The 23105-nt window shown below is 34.6% G+C and overlaps 1 protein-coding gene across 1 annotated transcript in view; it reads left to right on the top strand.

Moving 5' to 3' along the window:
* Window positions 1–23105, top strand: part of CWC22 (CWC22 spliceosome associated protein homolog) — a 98657-nt gene that overhangs the window by 58966 nt on the left and 16586 nt on the right. Inside the window, exons 12-13 of the mRNA XM_037850050.1 lie at window positions 5869–5973; window positions 8125–8206. Coding sequence (XP_037705978.1) covers window positions 5869–5973; window positions 8125–8206 — 187 coding nt within the window. The remainder of the gene's footprint in view (window positions 1–5868; window positions 5974–8124; window positions 8207–23105) is intronic.

The raw sequence follows: 23105 nt of genomic DNA, 5'->3' as shown, positions 1-23105 counted from the left end.
TGTTACTTGTTTGTGTAAAGATAAGTATTGTATTGCCGCAAAATAAATGTTCACACAATGATAGCTTTTATTATTATTTTCACATTTGTGTCATTGTGTTTCTTTAGAAGCTAGTACTCATTTTATTGGTTTATTTCACTTGGTTGTGATTTTACCTTATTGTACTTTAATCTCCCAGGAAGAGAGGACAGAGACCTCAAGCTCTGCCCTTCCTGCATTCCATGGTACAGTTCTGCTTAAAAGTAGAATGTTGAAGTGGAAAGTAAAGGTGCAAGTAGTTTTCCATTTCTGTATCATCCTTATCATCCTAAAAATCTGGTACAATAGGTTCCTCTTTTTAGTTTCTAATTTCCTAGGGACATTTCACTACAACTAACCAGATTCCTTTTTCTGTTATAATTTAGTTTCCAGATATGAAGAACTCCTTAGACTCATTTTGGCTTCTTTTCTTATGAACCTCTTTTCCTGCAGTTTCTCTAAAAGATGCCAGATGTTTTGTGGGATTCATATTACACCTGGTGTAATATTTTTTAAAGCTTGGGAATTCTTCATACATTTCTTTAGTGTCTAGACATTTAGCCAATACCTGGAAAGTTACACTTTCCTTTATTATAGCAGTTCTCAAACTCTTTGGTCTCTAGATCCCTTTACACTCTTGAAAATTTTTGAGGACTCCAAAAAACTTTTGTTTATGTGAGTTGTATCTATTGATAAGTTACTGCATTAGAAATTAAAGCTGAGAATTAAAAAAAATTAATTCATTTAAAATTATAAAGCCAGTACATGATAATATAAATTACATATTTTTATGAAAAATAACTTTTACAAAAAAAATTATTGAGACGAATAACATGTCTGATAGTTTTGCAAATCAGTTTAATCCTTGGCTTAGTAGGAAGAAGCTTGATTCTCATCTCTACATTTAGTCTATTGCAATACTGTTTTGATTAAAGTATATGAAGAAAATCTAGCCTCACAGAAATGTAGTTAGAAAAGGGAGGAGTACTTTAATAGCCTTTTCAGATAATTACATGTATTCATCCTTGATAATAATGCCAATATTCAACAGATGGAAATTTTTTAAATCTTAATTGTGGTACGAAATCTAATATTGTATCAGTGAACTTTTCATACTGTGTTGCATTAAAATCCATTAGTTTGCCACTAGTGTGTCGTTTACTCATACATGGTTTTGTATCAAGTTACACTGGTTATTAATAAAAAATACTGATTCACTGAATTATGCATATCTTCCCAATTTTAGCATGTCATTACACAGAATCATAAAATCACATTTGTTAATATTGCCTATCTCATCACAAAAGTCTTAACTATAAGGAGCTGTCAGGCTCACAGTGATCAATACAAGTTTTCCAAAATTCTAATTTTCTCTTGAAAACTCTGATTTTATCACGGAAGCAGATACCATTGGTTGTTTTCCTTGAAATGATAAGCTCACTTGTTTTTATTTAAGAAAATGTCTGCCAAATACCTAGCTACTGTAGTTTGTCATCCATTCTTTCAAGTTAGAATGAAAAACAGCTAATTCATCTCACAACTCAGAAAGTTGCACAAGTGCTTTTCCTTGAGATAATTATCACTATTGTACATCTGTCTTTAATAAAAGTGCTTGCAATACACAAACTTTAATTTTTGTCACTCAGATTATTATAAAGGCCCATACATGAGGGCTGAGATTTAATAAAACTGTTTCTTCATCAAGGACATTCTTAGGTGAAACTGGCTTTTTTTTTTCCCTATGGCTAGAGTGTGGCTTTAGAACTCAGTGATGACTAATGCAGTTTGGTGCCCTTATATGTGCTAGGGTTGTAACAGTTTTAACTCCTGTTGCTTTGGACCATCATTGCAAATGTGAGTACAGCGAAAAAGGCAGATAATGTCTTGGTGTTATTGTGAAAATAGGCTTGACCTCACAGACCACCTAACGGGTCTCAGTGATCTCCCAAGTGTTCTTAGACTACTTTGAACACTACTGCTGAATTCATTCAGTTAATGAAATCCATTTGTCATTGCCTATGTAATTCTAATAAAGTAGATTCTAAAGTAGAGAGATGAGGAGAGAATGATATAAATCATTAGAAAATACATTTGACCCTCATTTGTTCATAGAATGTTGCTTTGGACCTGGCATAAAAAAAATCACCACAGCAGGAAGTGAGCACAGCTTTAGTAATTAACACCTTGAAATGACCCAGGTGTCCTTGTGTTTGGGGACTTACAGCATTTGGGAAAACAGCAGGAGTGCCTGTTTTCCTACTATTGCATACTATTAATAGTTTCCTCTTTGTAGAGACTCAGACTCAGACAGTCATAATAAATAGTGATAAAGTAGACACTACACATTGCTTCTTGAAATTGCATTTGTTAGACATATCCTTGAGATTTGTGTGTGAGATATGGACTGAATGACAACTCTGCCTTTCTCAAAACTGATTTGTTCCTCGCCTTCTGGAGTTCTTTCTATGGCTCCTGATTTGTACTGCTGGGATAACTTCAAAGAAATCAGAATTTTCCCAAAAATGAGTTGACTCCAAAACTTTCTATTAAAACTCTGATTATAGCTTTCTGTTCTTCAGCTGTGTGGTAGACAGCCCTCCCAGCCAACTAACTGTGCAAGAGTGGCAACATAAAGCAAACCCATGAGCCATAGTGGTTTCACAGGGCAATTCCTCACAAGCTTGGGCTTTAAAAGAGAGCAACCCGAAGAAGAAGAGAATGGGAGAAAGAAAATGAAGGAGTAAAAGCCAGCAGGTGGAGAGACGACAGAAGATGGCAGCATAGAGAGGAGTGGAAGTTAGTTAGTGTCCATGGAACAACTAATAAACAACTAGGAACAGCTAGTAAATAATCCGGAATAACTGCTGGGGAACAACTGTGACTCTCCACACATCGTACACCAACCTGGATTAAGAGGAATTCCTGAAATTGCAGCATAAATCTGTAAGTAAAAACTGCGAACCCGAGCTGGGAGTCCCTCCCCCCATGTCAGCCCAAACTGAAAAACCTTGCTGTAGTAGAAAGCAGCACTCTCTGAACAAGCAAATATACCTCAGTCCAGCTCCAACTGGGGTTTTAATTAATAAATGTGGACTGCTGAATACAAGCTACAAATCCCCAACAAACAGACAAAGGTTTTTAGTGACGACTGACCTGAAAGAACCAGAAGACTCCTCTGTCCCATGAGGGGGTACCCAGAGTACCGGGTGCTATCTCTGGCCAGCGGGTGAAACGGGGGGGTAGGCCGTGGACTGGCCCTGAAAGGGGGCTTTCTGTCCCTTTTTCTTTCTCTCAACCTGAGTGGCTCAGTGGAGAAAGCCTCAGCCATTTTCAATTCGCAGCATTCTGACCCAGACAAGGGTGGAAATAGCACCAGCAGAGAGACTATTCAAATGCAAATGACATCTCCCTAGGGGGTGTATCTTCCCTAAGAGGAAAGAGTTGGCGCCAAGCTCTACTACTTGCCTTCCATTCAGAACCAGACACCAGAGCCTGGGGGAAAACAGCCATGGGCCACACCTCCTTACACCAGTCAGGAGCTGCAGGCTGACAGGTACCACCTGCTAGGCAGAAAAGCACAGTGACTTGAGGCCTCATAGGGTGTATCAGTCTTCTAAGGCACCCTCAGGGAAACTGGATACTATTGCCTCCTTCCAAGACCTGATCCTGTTCTGGTCTAGGAAAACCTGATTGGGGTAACCAAGGAAACCAGATGCCTAGATAACAGAAAACTACAGCCTACACTAAGAAAAACAAAGTTATGGCCCAGTCAAAGGAACAAACTTAATCTTCAACTGAGATACAGGAATTGAAACAACTAGTGCTGAATCAATTCAAAAAGTTGAGGAAAGATATGGCAAAAGAGATGAAGTGTATAATGAAAACACTGGGCATACATAAGGGTAGAAATTGAAAGTTCAAATAAACAACTGGCAGAATCTATGGAAATGAAAGGCACAACACAAGAGATGAAAGACACAATGGAAACATACAACAGCAGATCTCAAAAGGCAGAAGAAAACACTCAGGAACTGGAGAACAAGACACCTGAAAGCCTACACACAAATGTACATGTCATGGGTGTCCCAGAAGGAGAAGAGACGGGAAAAGGGGCAGAAGCAATAATAGAGGAAATAATCTCAATGAAAATTTCCCATTTCTTTATGAAAGGCATAAAATTACAGATCCAAGAAGCACAGTGTACCCCAAACAGAATAGATCTGAATAGGCCTACGTCAGGACACTTAATAATCAGATTATCAAACGTCAAAGACAGAGAGAATCCTGAAAGCAGCAAGAGAAAAGTGATCCATCACATACAAAGAAGCGTGATAAGAATATGTGCGGATTTCTCAGTAGAAAACATGGAGGTAAGAAGGAAGTGGTGTGATATATTTAAGATACTGAAAGAGAAAAACTGCCAACCAAGAATCCTATATCTGGCAAAACTGTCCTTCATATATGAGGGAGAGCTTAAAATATTCTCTGACAAACAGACAGTGACAGAGTTTGTGAACAAGATACCTGCTCTACAGGGAAAGACAAGAGTGAGAAGTTTGGAACACAGTTTGGGGTGATGGTAGCACAAAGTCACATATGTTACCAAAAGGAAGGTTGCAGGTTAAAAGATGGGAGTGTATAAAATAGTGAATCTTGTGCGCAATGTCCATAATTAACTGTACAAATACTACACTTAGTAGTATTTTAACATGCTTTCATCAACCGTAACAAATGTACTATACCAATACTGTGAATCAATAATGCAGGGGGTATTGTTAGGGATATGGAAGGATTTGAGTCTCTTTTTTTTTTTTTTTGTCTTTATTTCTTTTCTGGAGCAATGAAAATGTTCTAACAATTGGGAAAAAAAAGTTAATTGTGGTGATGGATGCACAGCTGTATCATGGTACCATGGGCAACTGATTGCACACTTTGGTTCTTTGGATAATTGTATGGTATTTGAACAATCTCAATTAAAAAAAACTGATTATAATAGAAATGCAAAAGTGAAGTGTTGGCCTGGTTTATGAAATATTTTATCAAGCTAATAGAGCACATGCAGTTGAGCAAAATATAATTTTAGTTTATTTCATTGGTTTACAATTATGATAACTAGTTTCAGTCTCTAGTTTTTATCACTTATTTTCATCCAATTCTGAATGTGCATTGTATTTTAAGAACTGATAATCTAATAAAGTGCCCATTTTACCAATTTTCTTAAAGGTTTTTAAACTTTTTAACAGCTCCAGTTTTATTTTATATATCAAGTCTTTGGATTCATCATAATGTTCAATTTAATAGCTATATATCTTAATAAAAGTATTTTATTTGAAGAAAACAGTAAAGTATGCAATTATTTCTTCCCTTTGTCTTTCAGTGTACATTCTTAGCTTAAATTCTTGTCTGTATTTAGACTTAGCTTTTCATAAGACTGTCTTCTTTCTGATGATAAAATAATATTTTCATTCCAATATGCTCATTTTTAATCCTAATTTATTTTTTAATGCCCTTGCTCTTTTGGAAAACCATCATCTATTTTTTCTTTGTGCTTCTCATCAACTCCTTGTTTCATGGCCACTTTCACCTGGCAGAAGAATGATACACATGACTCTCTTCAGTCAGTGCTTTCCAGTTGTAATGATACACATGACTCTCTTCAGTCAGTGCTTTGCAGTTGTAATGCTTTCTGACACCTAGGCAATAACCCAAGACCCATGCAATCATCTTTGTTTGTTAGTAAACTGTTGCACTACTGTGGATTTCAGTGAACTGAAAATTATCTTCTCAGAATAAGACACATGTGTATCACTTGCTCATTAATATTTTCCTAAATTTACCTTGTTCTTACAGAAATTCTTGATGAAGGAGACAGTGACTCAAACACAGACCAAGATGCTGGAAGTAGTGAAGAGGAGGAAGAAGAGGAGGATGAAGAGGGAGAAGAAGGTGAAGAAGGTAAAAGTATAGCCTATTCAAATAATAATATAAATATCCTAACAATTAGTTAATACTAATTAATTCACTAGAACAGTGGCTCTCAATAAGGGGTAGTTTTGTCCCCCTACGGACATTTGGCAACATCTGGAGATAGTTTTGATTGCCACAACTGATTGATGAGGTGCTACTGGCTTCTGTGGTTGAAGGCTAGAGATGTTGTTAAACATTCTACAAATTACAAGACTGCCCCCCACAACAAGGAATTATCCAGCCCTAAATGTCAGTATTGCTGAGATTGAGAAACCTGGCACTAAGAGTATTAAGTAAGAAATTCATTTTTTAACAGCATAGTTTTTATTTGGCATTTTATGCCTTTGATTATATTATAAACTATGAAAAAGTTACATCCATGTTGTGTGTCATTTATATAACCCTGCCAAGAATATAACAGATGAGAATGACTAGATATTTGCTATTAATTTTGGCAAAATAGAGTGGCAAGGCCAAAAGCTTTATTTGTTCAGAAGCAAGCATAATCGTCTTCTTCCAGTCACATTATTTCACAGAAAAAATATGCTCAGAACTTTGCTTTGGTTAAGTCTCAGTTAAAACCTCACAGCATACGTAAAGTGGTCATTATTTACATGTATTACATATTTCAAACCTTTGAAAATGTATCTTTTCCTTTTAGGACATTTGCATTTTAGTTCTGTCTTAGAGTGTAATTGCCCTTACTTCTATAACATTTTATAAAAATAAGCATTTTTTTTCCAATGTCTTTTTTATTGAAAACATCTTCTGTCCATGTATTGTATAGTTCTTTAGAATGTCTTTGTTTTATGCGGAAATACTCTTTAAATAAACTATTCAATATTTATAAGGGAGTTTTCATGCATTATACCATAAAAAATTTTGACAAATAGATATGTTGGGCCCATCCAACCTGTCACAGCGATCCAGTGTCCTCTGAAAGTGAATTTCTACATGTTCCAATTCTTCCAAATTATGAAGATATTATCAGGATATTCCAAAGTAATATTTTTTTTATTTTTTTTAATTTTTTTAATAATTCAATTTTATTGAGATATATTCACATGCCATGCAGTCATACAAAGGATACAGTCAGTTGTTCATAGTACCACCATATAGTTGTGTGTCCATCACCAAAATTAATTTTTGAACATTTTTATTACCACGAACACAAAAGTAATAAGAATAAAAATTAAAGTGAAAAAGAACAATTAAAGTAAAAAAGAACACTGGGTGCTTGTTTTTTTTGCCCTGATTTTTCTACTCATCCATCCATGCACTGGACAAAGAGTGTGATCTACATGGCTTCCTCAGTCACATTGTCACCCCTCATAAGCTACAAGTTTATACAAATTGTCTTCAAGATTCATGGGTTCTGGGCTGTAGTTTGATAGTTTCAGGTATTTGCTGCCAGCTATTCCAATTCATTAGAACCTAAAAAGGGTTATCTATATTGTGCGTAAGAGTGCCCACCAGAGTGACCTCTAGGCTCCTTTTGTAATCTCTCAGCCACTGAAACTTATTTCATTTCATTTCACATCCCCCTTTTGGTCAAGAAGATGTTCTCAATCCCACGATGCTGGGTCCATATTCCTCCCCAGGAGTCATATTCCACGTTGCCAAGGGTATTTACACCCCTGGCTATCAGATCCCACGTAGTGAGGAGAGCAGTGATTTCATCTGCCAAGTTGGCTTAGCTAGAGAGAGAGGGCCACATCTGAGCAACAAAGAGGCATTCCGGAGGAGAAACTTAGGCACAATTATAAGCAGGCCTAGCCTTTCCTTTGCAGTAACAGTCTTCCCAAGGGCAAGTAATATTTCACCAAACAGTAGCATGAGTGTAGTCTTTAATAGTCTAAATAAGCAGGTAATACCAAAAACAAAGATACTTTTACTGGTTTGGTTCTCAACTTCTTGAAGAAACAAAACTTACTAAAATACTGTAAGATATGGTTAAAGACTTGAAAGTTACTCTGAATTATAAAAATTCCTAATTTGCACAGTAGAAAAGAATATTACTATTATTAAACTCTGAGAGATTCTAAATAGATTTAGGAATAAAAAATTATTATTGTAAAGAGATACATTTTCATATTTATTTTTATAGTTCTTAATTTTGTTATGCTTAATTTCTTCCAGGACAAAAAGTAACTATTCATGACAAAACAGAAATTAATCTGGTCTCATTTCGTCGCACAATTTATCTTGCTATTCAGTCAAGGTAAGTTACTATAGCACAATTTTTTTTTTTTTTTTTTTTTTTTAAGTTTTGACGGGGTGTACAGGGAGATTTAAGAATGCGTTTTAGAATCTGATTCACAAGCTACCTGCTTCTCTAATCCTATTCCAATTTCATGTTCATCCGTAGATCCTTGCTGGAAGAGTGAATTGTCTTTACTTATTTGGAAGGTCCAATTGTGTTACATAATTAAATATTTTTTAGCTGTGTCTTTTCCTGTGGTTAAATATCACTAATAAAAACCTGAACAAAACTTTCTTATAGAACTAGCTCAGTATTTAATGGTATAGTAGAAATTTAATGTTTTCTTTTTTTTCTGATTCTGGTTCTAAGCAGAGAAGTAGTTACAATAATTTTTAGGCACTGATTCGCTATGCACATGGAAAATAATATAAATGGAAATAAGAATTAGACTTTGAAGAAGGTTTTGAGGGCCCTTTGAAGTAATATTAAGTAAAAACTACTACAATGTCATGAAAACAAAACTGTTCACTTTGAAGCCAGTAAGTTACGTTTTGAAAAGAAATAAGAAATTTAAATGTTTAACACATCTGTTGTTTTGTATGTAAATCAACCTTTTGAGTTAGTGGACACAGTGTTTACATGTTACACTGGAGGAGGAATGTTTTCTCAGTTTTGTTTGGTTACTAGGTTTTGTATATTTCCATAATATGATGTAATAGTAGTAATGATTCATAAGTAGGAATCATCTTGTTTTCCTCCTGTCTGAAAATTTTTTGGCTTTAGTTTCATCTTCTAATAGAAAGCATGTTAAACCATAAAACATTGGTTAGAATTTTTTTGCTTTATCCTTAGTTATTTCTTTACCTTTCACATGAAAGTAAACTATTAAAAAAATTTTCATACAAACTTGAAGTAGAAGATGAGAAATATTTTTAAATAGAGTCTGGCCTTTTCATTTGACCCTCTTTGTACATCCAACAATAATCAGTTGTGAACAGTAGATTTCACTGTTTTAATATTGCTGTTAACATTAAAGTTGAAGAGTTATAGAGAAGATCTTTGAATCATTATTTAAAAGAGACTTTTTTAGTTGACCTAATCTTGATAATTTCTGAATCACACACAAGAGTTGGAAAATTAAAGCATTAAGAGATAAGTGACATAACTGTGGAACTGTAAATCCTATAACCTTGATTCATGAAGATGATTGTATAACTATATAGCTTTTACAGTATGACTGTGTAATTGTGAAAACATTGTGACTAACACTCCCTTTATCCAGTGTATGGATAAATGAGTCAGAAAAGAAAGACAAAAAATAAATAAATAATGGGAGGGGATAAGGGATATGAGATGTTTTGGGTGGTTTTTTTTTTTTCTTTTTTTTTTTTTTTTTTTTGGAGTAATGTTCAAAAATTAATTGTGATGAATGCACAAGTATTTGATGATAATATGAACCATTGATTGTATACTTTGGATGATTAGTATGTGAATATATGTCAATAAAATTGCATAAAAAAATAGAGAGCAGGACAGCCACTGTTATGTAATGGCACCAATCCCAGTAACATTAACTACTGTTTTATGTGGTTGTATTTTTTTTTTCCTTAAACTTTTTACTCTTAAATAATTTCAAACTCACAGGACAGATGTAAAAATAAAACAAAACTCATACAGAGAACTCCAGCAAACCACCTCCCCAGATACCCAGATCCACCAATTTTAACATTTTGCTACGTTTTCCATATCATTCTATCCATCTATCTAATATGTTGATTTTTTAAGAGTCTTCAGTCACTAAACACCTTTTTTTTTTAATGAATTATATATGGGGATTTATATACTAAAAAGTTTATACAAATTTATAGAAAAGAAACCCAAGAAAGATAAAGGACATAAAGAGAAGATTCATACAATGGGATTGTAAAACATAATGAAAGATCTTAGTTATTAAACAAATATTACTCTAGACAAAGAACTGCCATTATTTGGTCACTAAATTCCCAAGTTGGTATACTTTCTTTAAAAAAAAAAAAAAATTAGTACTCAGTACTAATGATTCTGAAATACAACTAAATGTTATTAGTGTGGGTTTAAATTGGTAATCTCTTGTGGATAGCATTTTGGTGATGTGAATCAAGGCCCTTAAACTGTCTATGTCATGATGGCATGTGATCCTTTTTTTTTTTTCATAATTGTATTTCCTAAAGAAATATTGACAGAATTATATACAGAACTGTTCATTGAAAAAAAATTGGACCACAATTCTACAATTTCAGCCATTCCCCCACTGTGAAACCCAACTCATACCCAAAAAAGGTAACAACTGTCAATGCACAATCCAATAAGTAGTCATTTAGGTTTGCTCTCTGAGTGCTTATTGAATTGTACTTTGAAAGTTATCACTGTTATGTATATATGTTAGATTTCACAATAAAAATGTATTTTTAAAAAATTGGAAACAGTCTTAATTGTCCACCACACACACAAAATGTCCTGGTTAGCCACCATTGAAAACGAAGTTAATGGAGGATTCTTATTGATATGGGCAAGTAGCCTGATAAAATGGTAAGGTGGGGGGGACCATGTACAACGGTGCCTATAGTACTATCTTGACCTGTATAAATAAGTGGTTTCTAGAAAGACTGCATTGTTTCAACAGTGGTTTCCTGAGGAAAGGTTGAATTAAAAGTTTTCTAATGTCTATTTTTTCCTTTTTTTTTTTTCTTTTTTTTGGTATTTTCCAAAATTCTTATGTTTAGTATACCAAGCTGGAAATCAAGAGCGCAATATTATCGTATCTAGTGGGTGTGAGGGCATTTGTACAAATAGTTAACCTTTAGAAATCTTGTGAACAACACTAAGTTCTAGCAACTGAACTATATGGAAATTTTATTTTATAAGTTGGCTGATCTCACGAATACTCTTATCTTCTATTGTTAGGGTGCCTTAAATGGCCTTTTTTTGTTTACACAAAATATAAAACTACGTAATTGGCTTTCCTGTTGAAAATAATGCATTCCTGTTTGTTCTTGCTTTTAAATGAGATTCCAGTCTGATTGCATTATTGAAGCAGTACCATCAAAGGGAGATGGGATTACCATGTCTCTACCAATTTAAAGTTTCTTCCCTTGGAGACATCAACAAAACCCTTTGTAACCACAGCTTGAAAGCTTATGTCATGTAAAGATAGTAATTTGGCAGACATCCTTTTATTTTATTTGCCCTTCCCTCAGTCTCTATTAATTGTTTTAAATCTGGAATTTATTTTGGCTTAGCCCGCTAAGATAACTAAAATATCAAGCAAATTTAATTCATTTACAATTGGTGAAACTTCAAAATAATCTTCGTGTAAGAATTACCATATACTTTTAAAATGAAACAAGAACAAGCAAAATAGACTGTCATATAGTTAACTTCCATGATACCTATTACATAAAAAGGAAAGCAGTGAAACTTAAGAACTTTCTCTGTCACCTACTCAGCTAGTTTTTCAGAAATGTCAAGGTTTTTCTGAGAACCAATTTTGTAGTGAAGATAGAAAAGAAAAAGTAACATTTTTCCTTTAATCTTTTTGTTATCACTATGTTATTGAAGTTTGTCAGTACAGTTTTAGTAATTTAATCGTAGGTCTTGATACTGTTTAATTTTGCCTGTTACACAAGCTCTTTTCTGGTAGGTTTTTTTTTTTTTCATTTTAGTTTTTTTTGTTTTTGTTTTTTTTGTCATTGTTCAGCTGCCTTGTACCATCCTGGATTATTACCCTGTAGTGCTTACGAAATCCAATAAGTAATAGGAGCAAAGAAATACAAATGAGCTGTAAAACTAAAGTCATAATCATTATATTTCACTGGGCAATGATTTTATACTGTTGTTATCAAAAGAATGGAGGTTTGAGCATTCTACAAAAGGTGCCAAATATATTAGCTTTATTTATTTATTTTTCATTGTTAGAGAAGTTGTGGGTTTACCAATCAATCATGCATAAAATGCAAGATTCCTGTATACCACCCTGCCAGCAACACCTTGTATTGGTGTGGAACATTTGTTGCAATTGATGATAGCACATTTTTATTATTGTACTATTAATTAAAGTCCATGGTTTAAATTAGGGTTCACATTTTGTGTAAAGTAGTTCTATGGATTTTTAAATTTTTATTCAGTTACCATATATACAATCTAACATTTCCCCATTTAATCATATTCAAATATATATTTCAGTGCTCTTAATTGCAATCACAGTGTTGCTATCATCACCACCTTCCATTACCAAAACATTTCCATCATTCCAAATATGAACCCTGTACATTTTTAAGCCTTAACTCCCCATTCCCTATCCCCACCTCATCCCCTGGTAACCTGTATTCTAGTCTGACTCTGTGAGTTTGCTTGTTCTAATTGTTTCAAAACTGTGAGATCATACAATATTCTCCTTTTTGTGTCTGGGCTTCTTTCACTCAACATGATGTCTTCAGGGTTCATTCATGTTGCATGTAAAAGGACTTTAGTTTCCTTTTTACAGCCGAATAATATTCCATTGTATGTACATACCATATTTTATATAACCATTCTTCAGTTGATTGACACTTGGTTGCTTCCATCTTTTGACAATTGTAAATAATGCCACTGTTAACATCAGTGTGCAGTATCTGTTCAAGTCCCTGCTTTCAATTCTCTTGTGTATATACTGAATAGTGGGATTGCCGGATCATATGGTATTTCTATACTTATCTTTCTGAGGAACCACCAAAGTGTCTTCCACCATGGTTGTACCATATTGCATTGCCCCAAGCAGTGAATGAGTGTTCCTATTTTTCTCCATCCTCTCCAACACTTGTTATTTTCCATTTTGTTAATAGCAGCCATTCTAATGGGCATGAAATGGTATTTCATTGTGGTTTTGATTTGGATTTCCCTGATGGCTAATGGTGTTGAACATCTTTCATGTGCTTTTTAGCCATTTGCATTTCTTCTTTGGAGAGATGTCTGTCCAAGTCTTTTGCCCATTTTTCAATTGGGTTGCTTGTCTTTTTGTTGTTAAATTGAAAGATTTCTTTATATATTCTTAATATTAAACTTTTATCAAATATGTGGTTTCCAAATATTTTCTCCCATTATGTAGATTGTCATTTTACTTTCATGATAAACTCGTTTGAGGAGCAAACATTGTTAATTTTGATGAGGTCGCCTTTGTCTATTTTTTTCCTCTGTTCCTTGTGCTTTGGTTATAAAGTCTAAGAAACCATTGTCTAATAGAAGGTCCTCAAGATTCTTCCCTACATTTTCTTCTAGGAATTTGATAGATCTAGCTCTTACATTAAGTTGTTTGATCCATTTTGAGTTAAGTTTTTATATGGTGTAAGGTAAGGGTCCTCTGGTTTTTTTTGCAAATGAAGATCCAGTTTTTCCCACTGTCATTTGTTCAAGAGACAGTTGTTTCCTACCTTGTCAAAAATCAGTTGGCCATAAATGTGAGGGTTGATTTTTGATTTCCCAGTTCTATTCGATTGATCTGTACATCTGTCCTTGTGCCAGTACCATGCTGTTTTGATTACTATGGCTTTGTAATAAGTTTTAAAATCAGGAAATGTGAGTCCTCCAACTTCATTCTTCTTTTTCAATATGACTTTAGCTATTTGGGACCTCTTACCCTTCCATGTGAGTTTGATGATTGGCTTTCCCATTTCTGCAAAACAGGCTGTTAGAATTATGATTGGGATTGCCTTGAATTTATAAATTGCTTTGGGTAGTATTGACATCTTAATATTTAAACTTCTAATCTATGAGCATGGAATATCCTTCCCTTTATATAGGTCTCCTTTAATTTCTTTTAGGAATGTTTTGTAGTTTCCTGTAACAAAGCCTTTACATCCTTGATTATATTTATTCCTAGATATTTGATTATTTTAATTGCTATTGTGAATGGAATTTTTTTCTTGATTTCTTCTTCCGATTTTTCATTGCTTGTGTATAGAAACACTACTGATTTTTGGGTGTTGATCTTGTACCCTGCCACTTGGCTGAATTCATTTTTTAGCTCTGGGAACTTTGTTGTGGATTTCTCAGGATTTGCTGTATTTAGAATCATATCATCTGCAAATAGGAAAAGTTTTACTTCTTTATTTCCAGTTTGGATGGCTTTTATTTCTTTTTTCTTGCCTAATTGCTCTGGCAAGAACTTCTGGTACAATATTGAATAACATTGATGACAGTGGGCATCCTTGCCTTGTTCCTGATCTTAGAGGGAAAGCGTTCAGTCTTTCACCATTAAGTAGAATGTTAGCTATGCTCTTTTCTATATGCCCTTTATCATGTTGAGGAAGCTTCCTTCTATTCCTAGTGTTCTTAGTATTTTCATCAAGAAAGGGTGCTGTATTGTCAGACATCTTTAATGCTTCAATTGAGATGATCACGTGGGTTTTTTTCTTCATTCTGTTAATGTGCTGTATTACACTAATTGATTTTTTTATGTTGAACTAACCTTGCATACCAGGGATAAATCCCACTTGATCACGGTGTATAATTCTTTTCATATGCTGTTGGGTTCAGTTTGCAAGTATTTTGTTAAGGGTTTTTGCATCTCATCTGTTCATAAGAAATATTGGTCTCTAATTTTCTTTTCTTGTGGTATCTTTATCTGCCTTTGATATTAGGGTAATGGTGGCCTAATAGAATGAGTTAGGGTGTGTTCCCTCTTCTTCAGTTTTTTTGAAAACTTTGAGCAAAAGTGGAGTGAAGTCTTCTTGGAATGTTTGGTAGAATTCCCTGTGAAGCCTTCTGGTCCTGGGGTTTTCTTTGTTGGGAGGTTTTTGATGACTGATTCAGTTGCTTTGCTAGTAAATGGTTTGTTGAGATCTTCTACTTTTTCTTGAGACAATGTAGGTAGTTTATGTGTTTCTAAGAATGTACCTGTTTCATCCAGGTTTTCTAATTTATTGGCATACAGTTTTTGATAGTATCCTCTTATAGTCCTTTTTATTTCAGCAGGTTGGTAGTAATGTGCCCTTTAAATTTCTGACTTATGTTATATGTATCTCTTTTTTTCTTTGCCAGTCTAGCTAAAGGTTTGTCAATTTCGTTGATTCTTTCAAAGAACCAGCTTTTGGTTCTCTTGATTGTCTCTTTTGTTTCTTTGTTTTCTATTTCATTTATCTCTGCTCTAATCTTTGTTATTTCCTTCTTTCTCACTTTGGGTTTAGTTTGCTCTTCTTTTTATAGTTCTTCCAGTTTTGAGGTTAGGTCTTTGATCTGAAGTCTTTCATCTTTTTTAACATAAGCATTTAGAGCTATTAATTTCCCTCTCAGCACTTACTATGCTGCATCCCATAAGTTTTAGTATGTTGTATTTTCTTTTCATTCACCCCAAGATATTTCCTAATTTCACTTCTGATTTCCTCTTTAACACATAGGTTATTTAAGAGTATGTTGTTTAATTTCCACATATTTGTGAATTTTCCATTTCTTTGCCTGTTACTGATTTCTAGCTTCATTCCATTGTGGTCAGGGTATATATTTTTTGATTTCAGCATATTTGAATTTATTGAGACTTGTTTTGGTCTATCCTGGAGAATGATCCATGTGCATTTGAGAAGAATGGGTATTCTGCTACTTTGGGGTAAAGTATTCTAAATGTCTGTTAGGTTTAGTTGGCTTCAAATATTGTTCAATTCTTCTATTTTCTTATTGCTCCTTCTTTCTAGATGTGCTAACCATTATGGAAAGTGGTATATTAAACTCTGCTATTATTAATGTAGAACTGTGAGTTTCTGCCTTCAAATCTGTCAGCACTTGCTTCATATATTTTGAGACTCTGCTATCAGATGTATATGTATTTATAGTTGTTACATCTGCCTGTTTGAATTGTCTCCTTTATCAGTATAATAATAACCATCTTTGTCCTTTGTAACTGTTTTTGACTTAAGGTCTATTTTATCCAATATTATTATAGCCACCCCATCTCTCTTTTGGTTACTACTTGCATGGTATATTTTTTTCCATCCTTTCACCATCAGCCTACTTGTATCTTTGACTTTAAGGTGAGTCTCTTGCAGACAGCATATAGTTGGGTCATGCTTTTTATTTTTTCTCACAATCTCTGCCTTTTGATTGGCAAGTTTAATCTATTTACATTTAAAATCACTACTGATAATACAGGGCTTTCTTGTGCCATTTTGCTATTTAGCCTTTGTAAATTTTATTCCCATTTTTTCCATCACTTCCATTAAAGCCTACTTTTACATTTGTTTGCTTTTTGGTGTTGTACCAGATTGAGTGCCTTCTCATTTCCATCTGAATATATTTTTCATCTGTTTTCCTTATGGTTACCATGGGGTTAAAATTTAATATCCTAAATATATAACAATCATATTTGACTTGATACCTGTTTAATTTCAATAGTATGCACATAAACTTTTCCTATACCCCTCTGCACCCCACGATTTTTTTTATTCCTTTTACCACTTGTATCCTTGTACATTGTATGTGCAAAAACCAAGAGTTATCATTACTTTTCTTAACAAGCAGTTAAAATTTCAAATTTCAAAGTACAGTATGAGGTACAGTTCCACAATTTCAGGTATCTCCCTTTGGCTATTCTAATTCACTAGAAATTAAAAAGAAATATCTATATAATGATTCAGTAGTCATAATCATTTGTTAAATCCTAGCTTCTCTGTTACAACTCCTCCCTCCCATTTGATCTCATTTGATATCCAGTATACATAAGGAAATTCTACAACTCGACAACAAAAGGACAAACAACCCTATTATTGTTAGTTTTTGTGCATTTGTATTTTAGTGCCTGTGGAAAGTATGAAGTGGAGTTACATACCAAACAGTACAATACAATAATACTGCCTTTTATAATTACCCAAATGGTTACCTTTACCTCTGGTCTTTATTTATTTATGCTGCTTTGAACCACTGTCTAGTGTCCTTTCTTTTCCATCTGAAGAACTCTCTTTAGCTTTGCTTGTAGGGCAGATCTAGTGGTGATGAATTCCCTCAGTTTTGTTTATCTGGGATGTCTTAATCTCCCTCATTTTTTAAAGATAGTCTTACCAGGTATAAAATTCTTGGCTGGCAATTGTTTTCCTTCAGCACTTTAAGTATTTCATCCCACTGCCTTCTTGCCGCCATGGTTTCTGTTAAGTTGGCCCTCAATCTAATTTGGACTCCCTTGTATTTAACACGTTACTTTTCTCTTGCAGCTTTCAGAAGTCTCTCTTTGTCCTTTGCATTCATTTTTGTAATCAGTATATGGCAGGGTATATGTTTCTTCATGTTTATCCTGTTTTTATGTTCTCTGGGCTTTTGGAATATGCATGTTCACGTCTTTTGCTAAGTTTAGGAAATTCTCTGTCGTTATTTCTTTGAATAGTCCTTCTGCCTATTTTTCTCTTCTCCTTCTGGGACTCCCATTATGCATATGATGCACAGGATGGTGCCTTACAGCTGTCTTAGGCTGTTTTCACTTTTAATATTTCTTTTTCTTACTCCTCCACAATTTGACCCATTTCAAGTGTCTTGTATTAAGTTTCACTGATTCTTTCTTCTACCAGCTCCAGTCTGCTCTTGAAACCCTCCTGGGCATTTTTCATTTCATTTATTGTGGTCTTCAACTCCAGTAGTTCTGTTTGGTTCCTTTCTAACATTTCTGTCTCTTTACTTAGACTCTTATATTGTTCATTTGTTGTTTTCCTGATATCCTTTAGTTCTTTCTCTGTACCCTCCACATCTCCTTGAGCATTTTTATGACCATTTTATTAAAGGCTTTTTTTGGTTTGTCCACATTCTGGTCTTCTTTGTTGATGTTTTCTGTAATTTTATCCTCTTCCTTTGGATGGGCCATCATTTCCTGTTTCTTTGTCTTATACTCTTGTTACACACTGTACATTTAAATATTTTAAAATATTAATTCTGGGATTTACTCCCTGAAATGTCTGTTTTGGTTTTGTAGCCAACTGGTGATAAGACGAGGATTTTCTTCAGCTTCAGCCCTCCTATCAGGAAGTTCTACCCAAGGCAAATGCAGTGTGCAGGGTTACCCTGTCTTTTTGGGTCTCTGTCTTGTCCTTGGCTTTTACTCATTGTTTGTTTTAGAGGTTCCTGTTTACAGGAGTTTGATTGTCCCCTCTGTTTCCCAGAAGACAGACCTCTCTCGCAGGTATTTGAAGTCAGCAGCCCTTTGTCCGAGGCTGTCTGCCGCTATAGTTGTTTACATTCCTTTCGTTGACTCACATTGCTTTTCCCTAGAGTGCAAATTATGAGAGGACAGTCAGCCCAGAGAGGACTCTTCCAAGTCAGTCTTGCCCAGATGAAACAGTGTCATGGACCCACAAAGTGGGCACAGACCGGCTTCAAAGTGCCCTGGGGAGGAGATCAGGCAGGGCATCAAAAGTTTCTCCGATGGCTCCCCAAAGCTGAGCTTTCCTGGCCTGCTCAGCAAATGCAGCCCTTCAGCTGTCTCTCCTCCATAACCCTTTAAAGCACTTTGTCTTTAAATTTTCCACCACCTCTGCCCCTGTCTGAGGAGGATGAAACAGTGGTTGCCACCACCTTTGGGGTGGTCTAAAGCAGTAGCTGCCCTCAGAGCCTCTGGTCCCAGCAATCCGAATTTGCTAATCAAAAGCTATAATCAGTGATCAGTGTGCCCACCCCTGTTCTTGGGGAAGAAGATTTTTATGTCCCTTTCTGTCACTGGCAGTCTGCCAGGGACTGGACCCTGTGGAGACTTGGCCAAAGAGTGGGATATGGGCACCAATAGCCACCACACAGAGAGACAGATTTATAGTTCTTTATCGTAATTTATCGTCCTCTTCCTCCTGTTCTTTGGATGCTGTACAGTATTCTTCTGGCCTCTAGAATTTCAAAATAGTTGTTTCAGACAGTTCCTGCCTGTTTAATAGTTGTTTTGGTGCAAGGACTGAGTCCTAGAGTCCCTACTCCATCTTCCCTGAAAGTCCTATCTATTAGCTTTATTCTTAAATCCAATTTACATTGTTTGATAATTTTCTTAAGTGCAGTACATTGAAGATATTTTCAATTCAGTTCATATTAACATTGTATAAAAGCATATTTTTATCCTTGTAAGTTACTTTGGTTATCTTAGTATTTTTATACATAGTTCATAGAAAATGTAGAACCCAAACTAGTACAAGTGGTGATTGAGAACTAGTTGTCATGCTAGGTTCCTCCAGGATCTTTCATCTCTTGCTGTCATGAATCAGGAGAAGTAGAAATACTTACTGTGTTAGTCAAGGTTCTCCAGAGAAACAGAATCAACAGGAGATGTGTGTATGTCTGTGTGTGTGTGTGTTTGTGTGTGTAAATATTAAATATATGTAAGGATATATAAATATATATATAAATATATAAATATTAAAAGATTATAGGAATTGGCTCACATGACCATGGGGATTGGCAAGTCTAAATTGTGCAGGGCAAGCTGCAATTTGTAAACTAGATGAAGATGAAGTTGAATTCCCCAGGAGAAGCCACAGGTTGGAAAATCCAATATAGTTGACTTTAAATTCCCCAATAGAAGCTGGCTGGTTGGCAGAAGTAGAGACAGATTTTTTTCTTTCTGACTTCCGAAATCCTCAGTTCTGCTTTAAAACCTCCAACTGATTCGATGAAGACTCCCCTTCTTGCTGAGGGCAGTCTCCTTTGTTGATTGTATATGCTATCAGCTGTAAATGTTATCAACTAACTATAGTTGGTAATCCATCTACGAAATACCCTAATAGTAATCAGGACAGTACTTGCTTGACCAAACAACTGGACACAATAACCTAGCCAAGTTTACTCATGAAATTAACCATAAGAAGCCTTTTTTAATGAAATTTGGGTGAGGAAGTATAAGTATTCCTGTGCTCAAGTCCTACTTCTGGGACTATGTGGCCTAGAGCAAGTCACACAAACACCAATCAGATTGTGACAGTCAGATTTGTTTGTCTCTAAGTACTTCTGAAATCCTAACCATATGTAAAGTTAAATTGGAATACTATCCTATTGGTTTTTTCACCTCCAGTTATTGTTAATAATTTAGATGTGCATTTGTGACTAATGAATAAAAATATATTTTCTTAAAAATTTTAGCTAGATAAAAATATTTGCATTAACATTTTAAAGTTTTTATTTGTCTTAGTCTTTTTGTTAAGCAATCAGTAATCCTACCTATTTTATTTAAGCTTTTGGGTGTGGTTATTTTTTTTCTTCCTCAGGTTTATTTAACAAATACCAGAGCTTAGTTTGCTAAGATTCATAGAGCTATATAACAGAGCAGCTGGCTCTCAGGAAAAACCTTAAGTGTTAGATAGCACTCTTCAAAATCTGTACCCTGGGACCTGGTCACGCAGAGAGTACTTAGGTTTGTCCTTTGTTACTGTATCATCAAATTGGAAAATTTAATAAATTCTTTATCTGCACTTATAATCCTCTAATATTTTAAGGAAAAGATATTGCTAACACGAAGAATTTACTACAGGTATACTTTGGTGCTAGGTTTGGAACTAACTACAGAAGAGCATTTGATCAGCATAATATGATTGCATAGATAAGAGGAACTTAAAACACTTGTGTATTTTATTGCTTTGTTACTGTAAAATGAAGGAAACCATGCATGGCAGAAGTCCTTTTATCAGACTCTCAGACTAGTTTTTGTTTAAGGTTGTTTGATTTGGAGGAATAATAAAAATCTCTTTTTTTACCTTTTTAAAAATTGAGATACAATTTACATACCAAAAAATTTACCTTCCTAAAGCATATGAATCATTGGTTTTTACTTTACTCATAAACTTGTGCAATGATAACCCCTATCTAATATCAGAACATTTTCATCACTCCAAAACTAAACCAGTTACCCATTAGCAGTCATTCTCCATTCCCCAACTTACTTTCTGTCTCTGGATTTGCCTGTTCTGGAATTTCATATAAATGGAATCATACAATGTGACTTTTGTCTCTTGATTCTTTCACTCAGCATATTGTTTTAAAAGTTCATCCTTGTTGTAGGGTGTATCAGTACCTTATCCTTTTTATGACTGAATAATATTCTAGTGTATGGATATACCACTTTTTTTTAATCCATTCCTCGGTTGATGGACCTTTTGATTTTTTTCACATTTTGGCTATTATGAATAATGTTACTATGAACATTGCATATAAGTTTTTATGTAGACACATATTTCCATTTCTCTAGGATTAAAATGAAATTCAATCTAGAATTGGAGTTGCTGTGGCATGGTAACTCTTATGTTTACCTTTTTGAGGAACTGCCAAAATGTTTTCCTAAGTTTCTGCACCACTTTACATTCCACCAGTAATGTATGAGGGTTCCAGTTTCTCCACATCCTTGCCAAATATATATATTTTTTTTGTCTGTCTTTTTGATTATAGGTGTCCTAGTGGGTGTGGAGTGGTATCTCATTTCTGCTTTGATTTGCGTTTCTCTACTGACTTATGGATGTTGAGCATCTTTTCATGTGCTTATTGGCCAATGGTATATCTTCCTTGAGGAAGTGTCTATTCAGATCCTTTGCCCATTTTTCGGTTGGGTTGTCTTTTTGTTAAGTTGTAAGAGTTCTTTACATATTCTGGATATTAGTCCTTTATCAAAAAAAATTTGCAAATATTTTTCCCATTCTGTGACTTAACTGTTCACTTTCTTGTTAGTTCCTTTGAAGCACAAAAATTTTTAATTTTGATCAAGTCCAACATATCATTTTTATTTTGTTGCTTTTGCTTTGGTGTCATATTTAAGAAACTGTTGCTTAATCCAAGGTCATGAAAGTCTTCCAAGAGTTTTATAGTTTTAATTCTTACATTTAGGTCTTTGATCCATTTTGAGTAAATTTTTGTATATGTTGTGCTTTTGGGCTCCAGCCTTGACACTCTTGTTGAAAACCAATGGATAAGTTTATAGGTTTCTTCACGGCTCTGAATTCTATCCCATTGATCTCTGTGTTTATCCTTATGCCAGTACCATGCAGTCTTGATTACTGTAGCTTTGAAGTAAGATTTGAAATTGGGAAATAAGAATCCTCCAGCTCTCTTGTTTTTCAAGATTATTTTCACTATTCAGGGTCTCTTGCATTCCATGTGATTTATTAGGATCATCATGTCAATTTCTGAGAAAAGGGCACCTGGGATTTTGATAATGGTTGCTAGAATCTCCAGTACAGTATTGCATAGAAGTGATAGAAGCAGAAATCCTTGTCCCTGTTCCTGATCTTAGAAGGAAAACTTTCAGTCTTTCTCATTAAGTATCAGTTTAGCTGTGGGTTTTTTGTACATGCACTTTTATCAGATTGCGGAAGTTCCCTTCTATTCATAGTTTGTTGGAAGTTTGTATCATAAAAGGCTAATAACTTTTGTCAAGTGTTTTCCTGTATCCATTGAGATGCTCATGTGTTTGTTTGTTTTGTTTTGCTTTTTCCTTTTACTCTTGCTGCTTTCAAGATTGTCTCCTTGTCTTTAACTTTTGACTGTTTGCATATGATGTATATAGTTGTAGATTGTGGATCTCTTTGATTTTATCTTGTTTGGAATTTATTAAACTTCTTGGCTATGTAGATTAATGTTTTTCATCAAATTTGAGAAGTTTTGAGTGATTTTTTTCTTCAAATGTTCTTCCCCTTTCTCTCCTCTGGGACTCCCATCATGCATATAATGTTATGTTTGATGGTACTCTCTGATGTCACAAATCTCAGGAACTCTTCAGTTTTTTTTTTCTTTCTCTTCCTCACATTGGATCATCTGAATTGGCATAGCTTCATATTCTCTTATTCTTCTGATTGCTCCTCTAATGGATTTTTATTGATTGTATAAAAAAAAAAAAAATGCACCCAGGGAAAGGCAGTTCTCATTGGGCTAACTCTGACGCATGACAAATAAAGATAAACCTTTTGAGTGAGGG

The sequence above is a fragment of the Choloepus didactylus genome, chromosome 9 (genome assembly GCF_015220235.1).
Source record: "Choloepus didactylus isolate mChoDid1 chromosome 9, mChoDid1.pri, whole genome shotgun sequence".
In the NCBI taxonomy this organism is placed as follows: domain Eukaryota; kingdom Metazoa; phylum Chordata; class Mammalia; order Pilosa; family Megalonychidae; genus Choloepus; species Choloepus didactylus.
The sequence above is the reverse complement of the archived record's forward strand: the minus strand, read 5'-3'. Positions and strand labels throughout refer to the sequence as shown.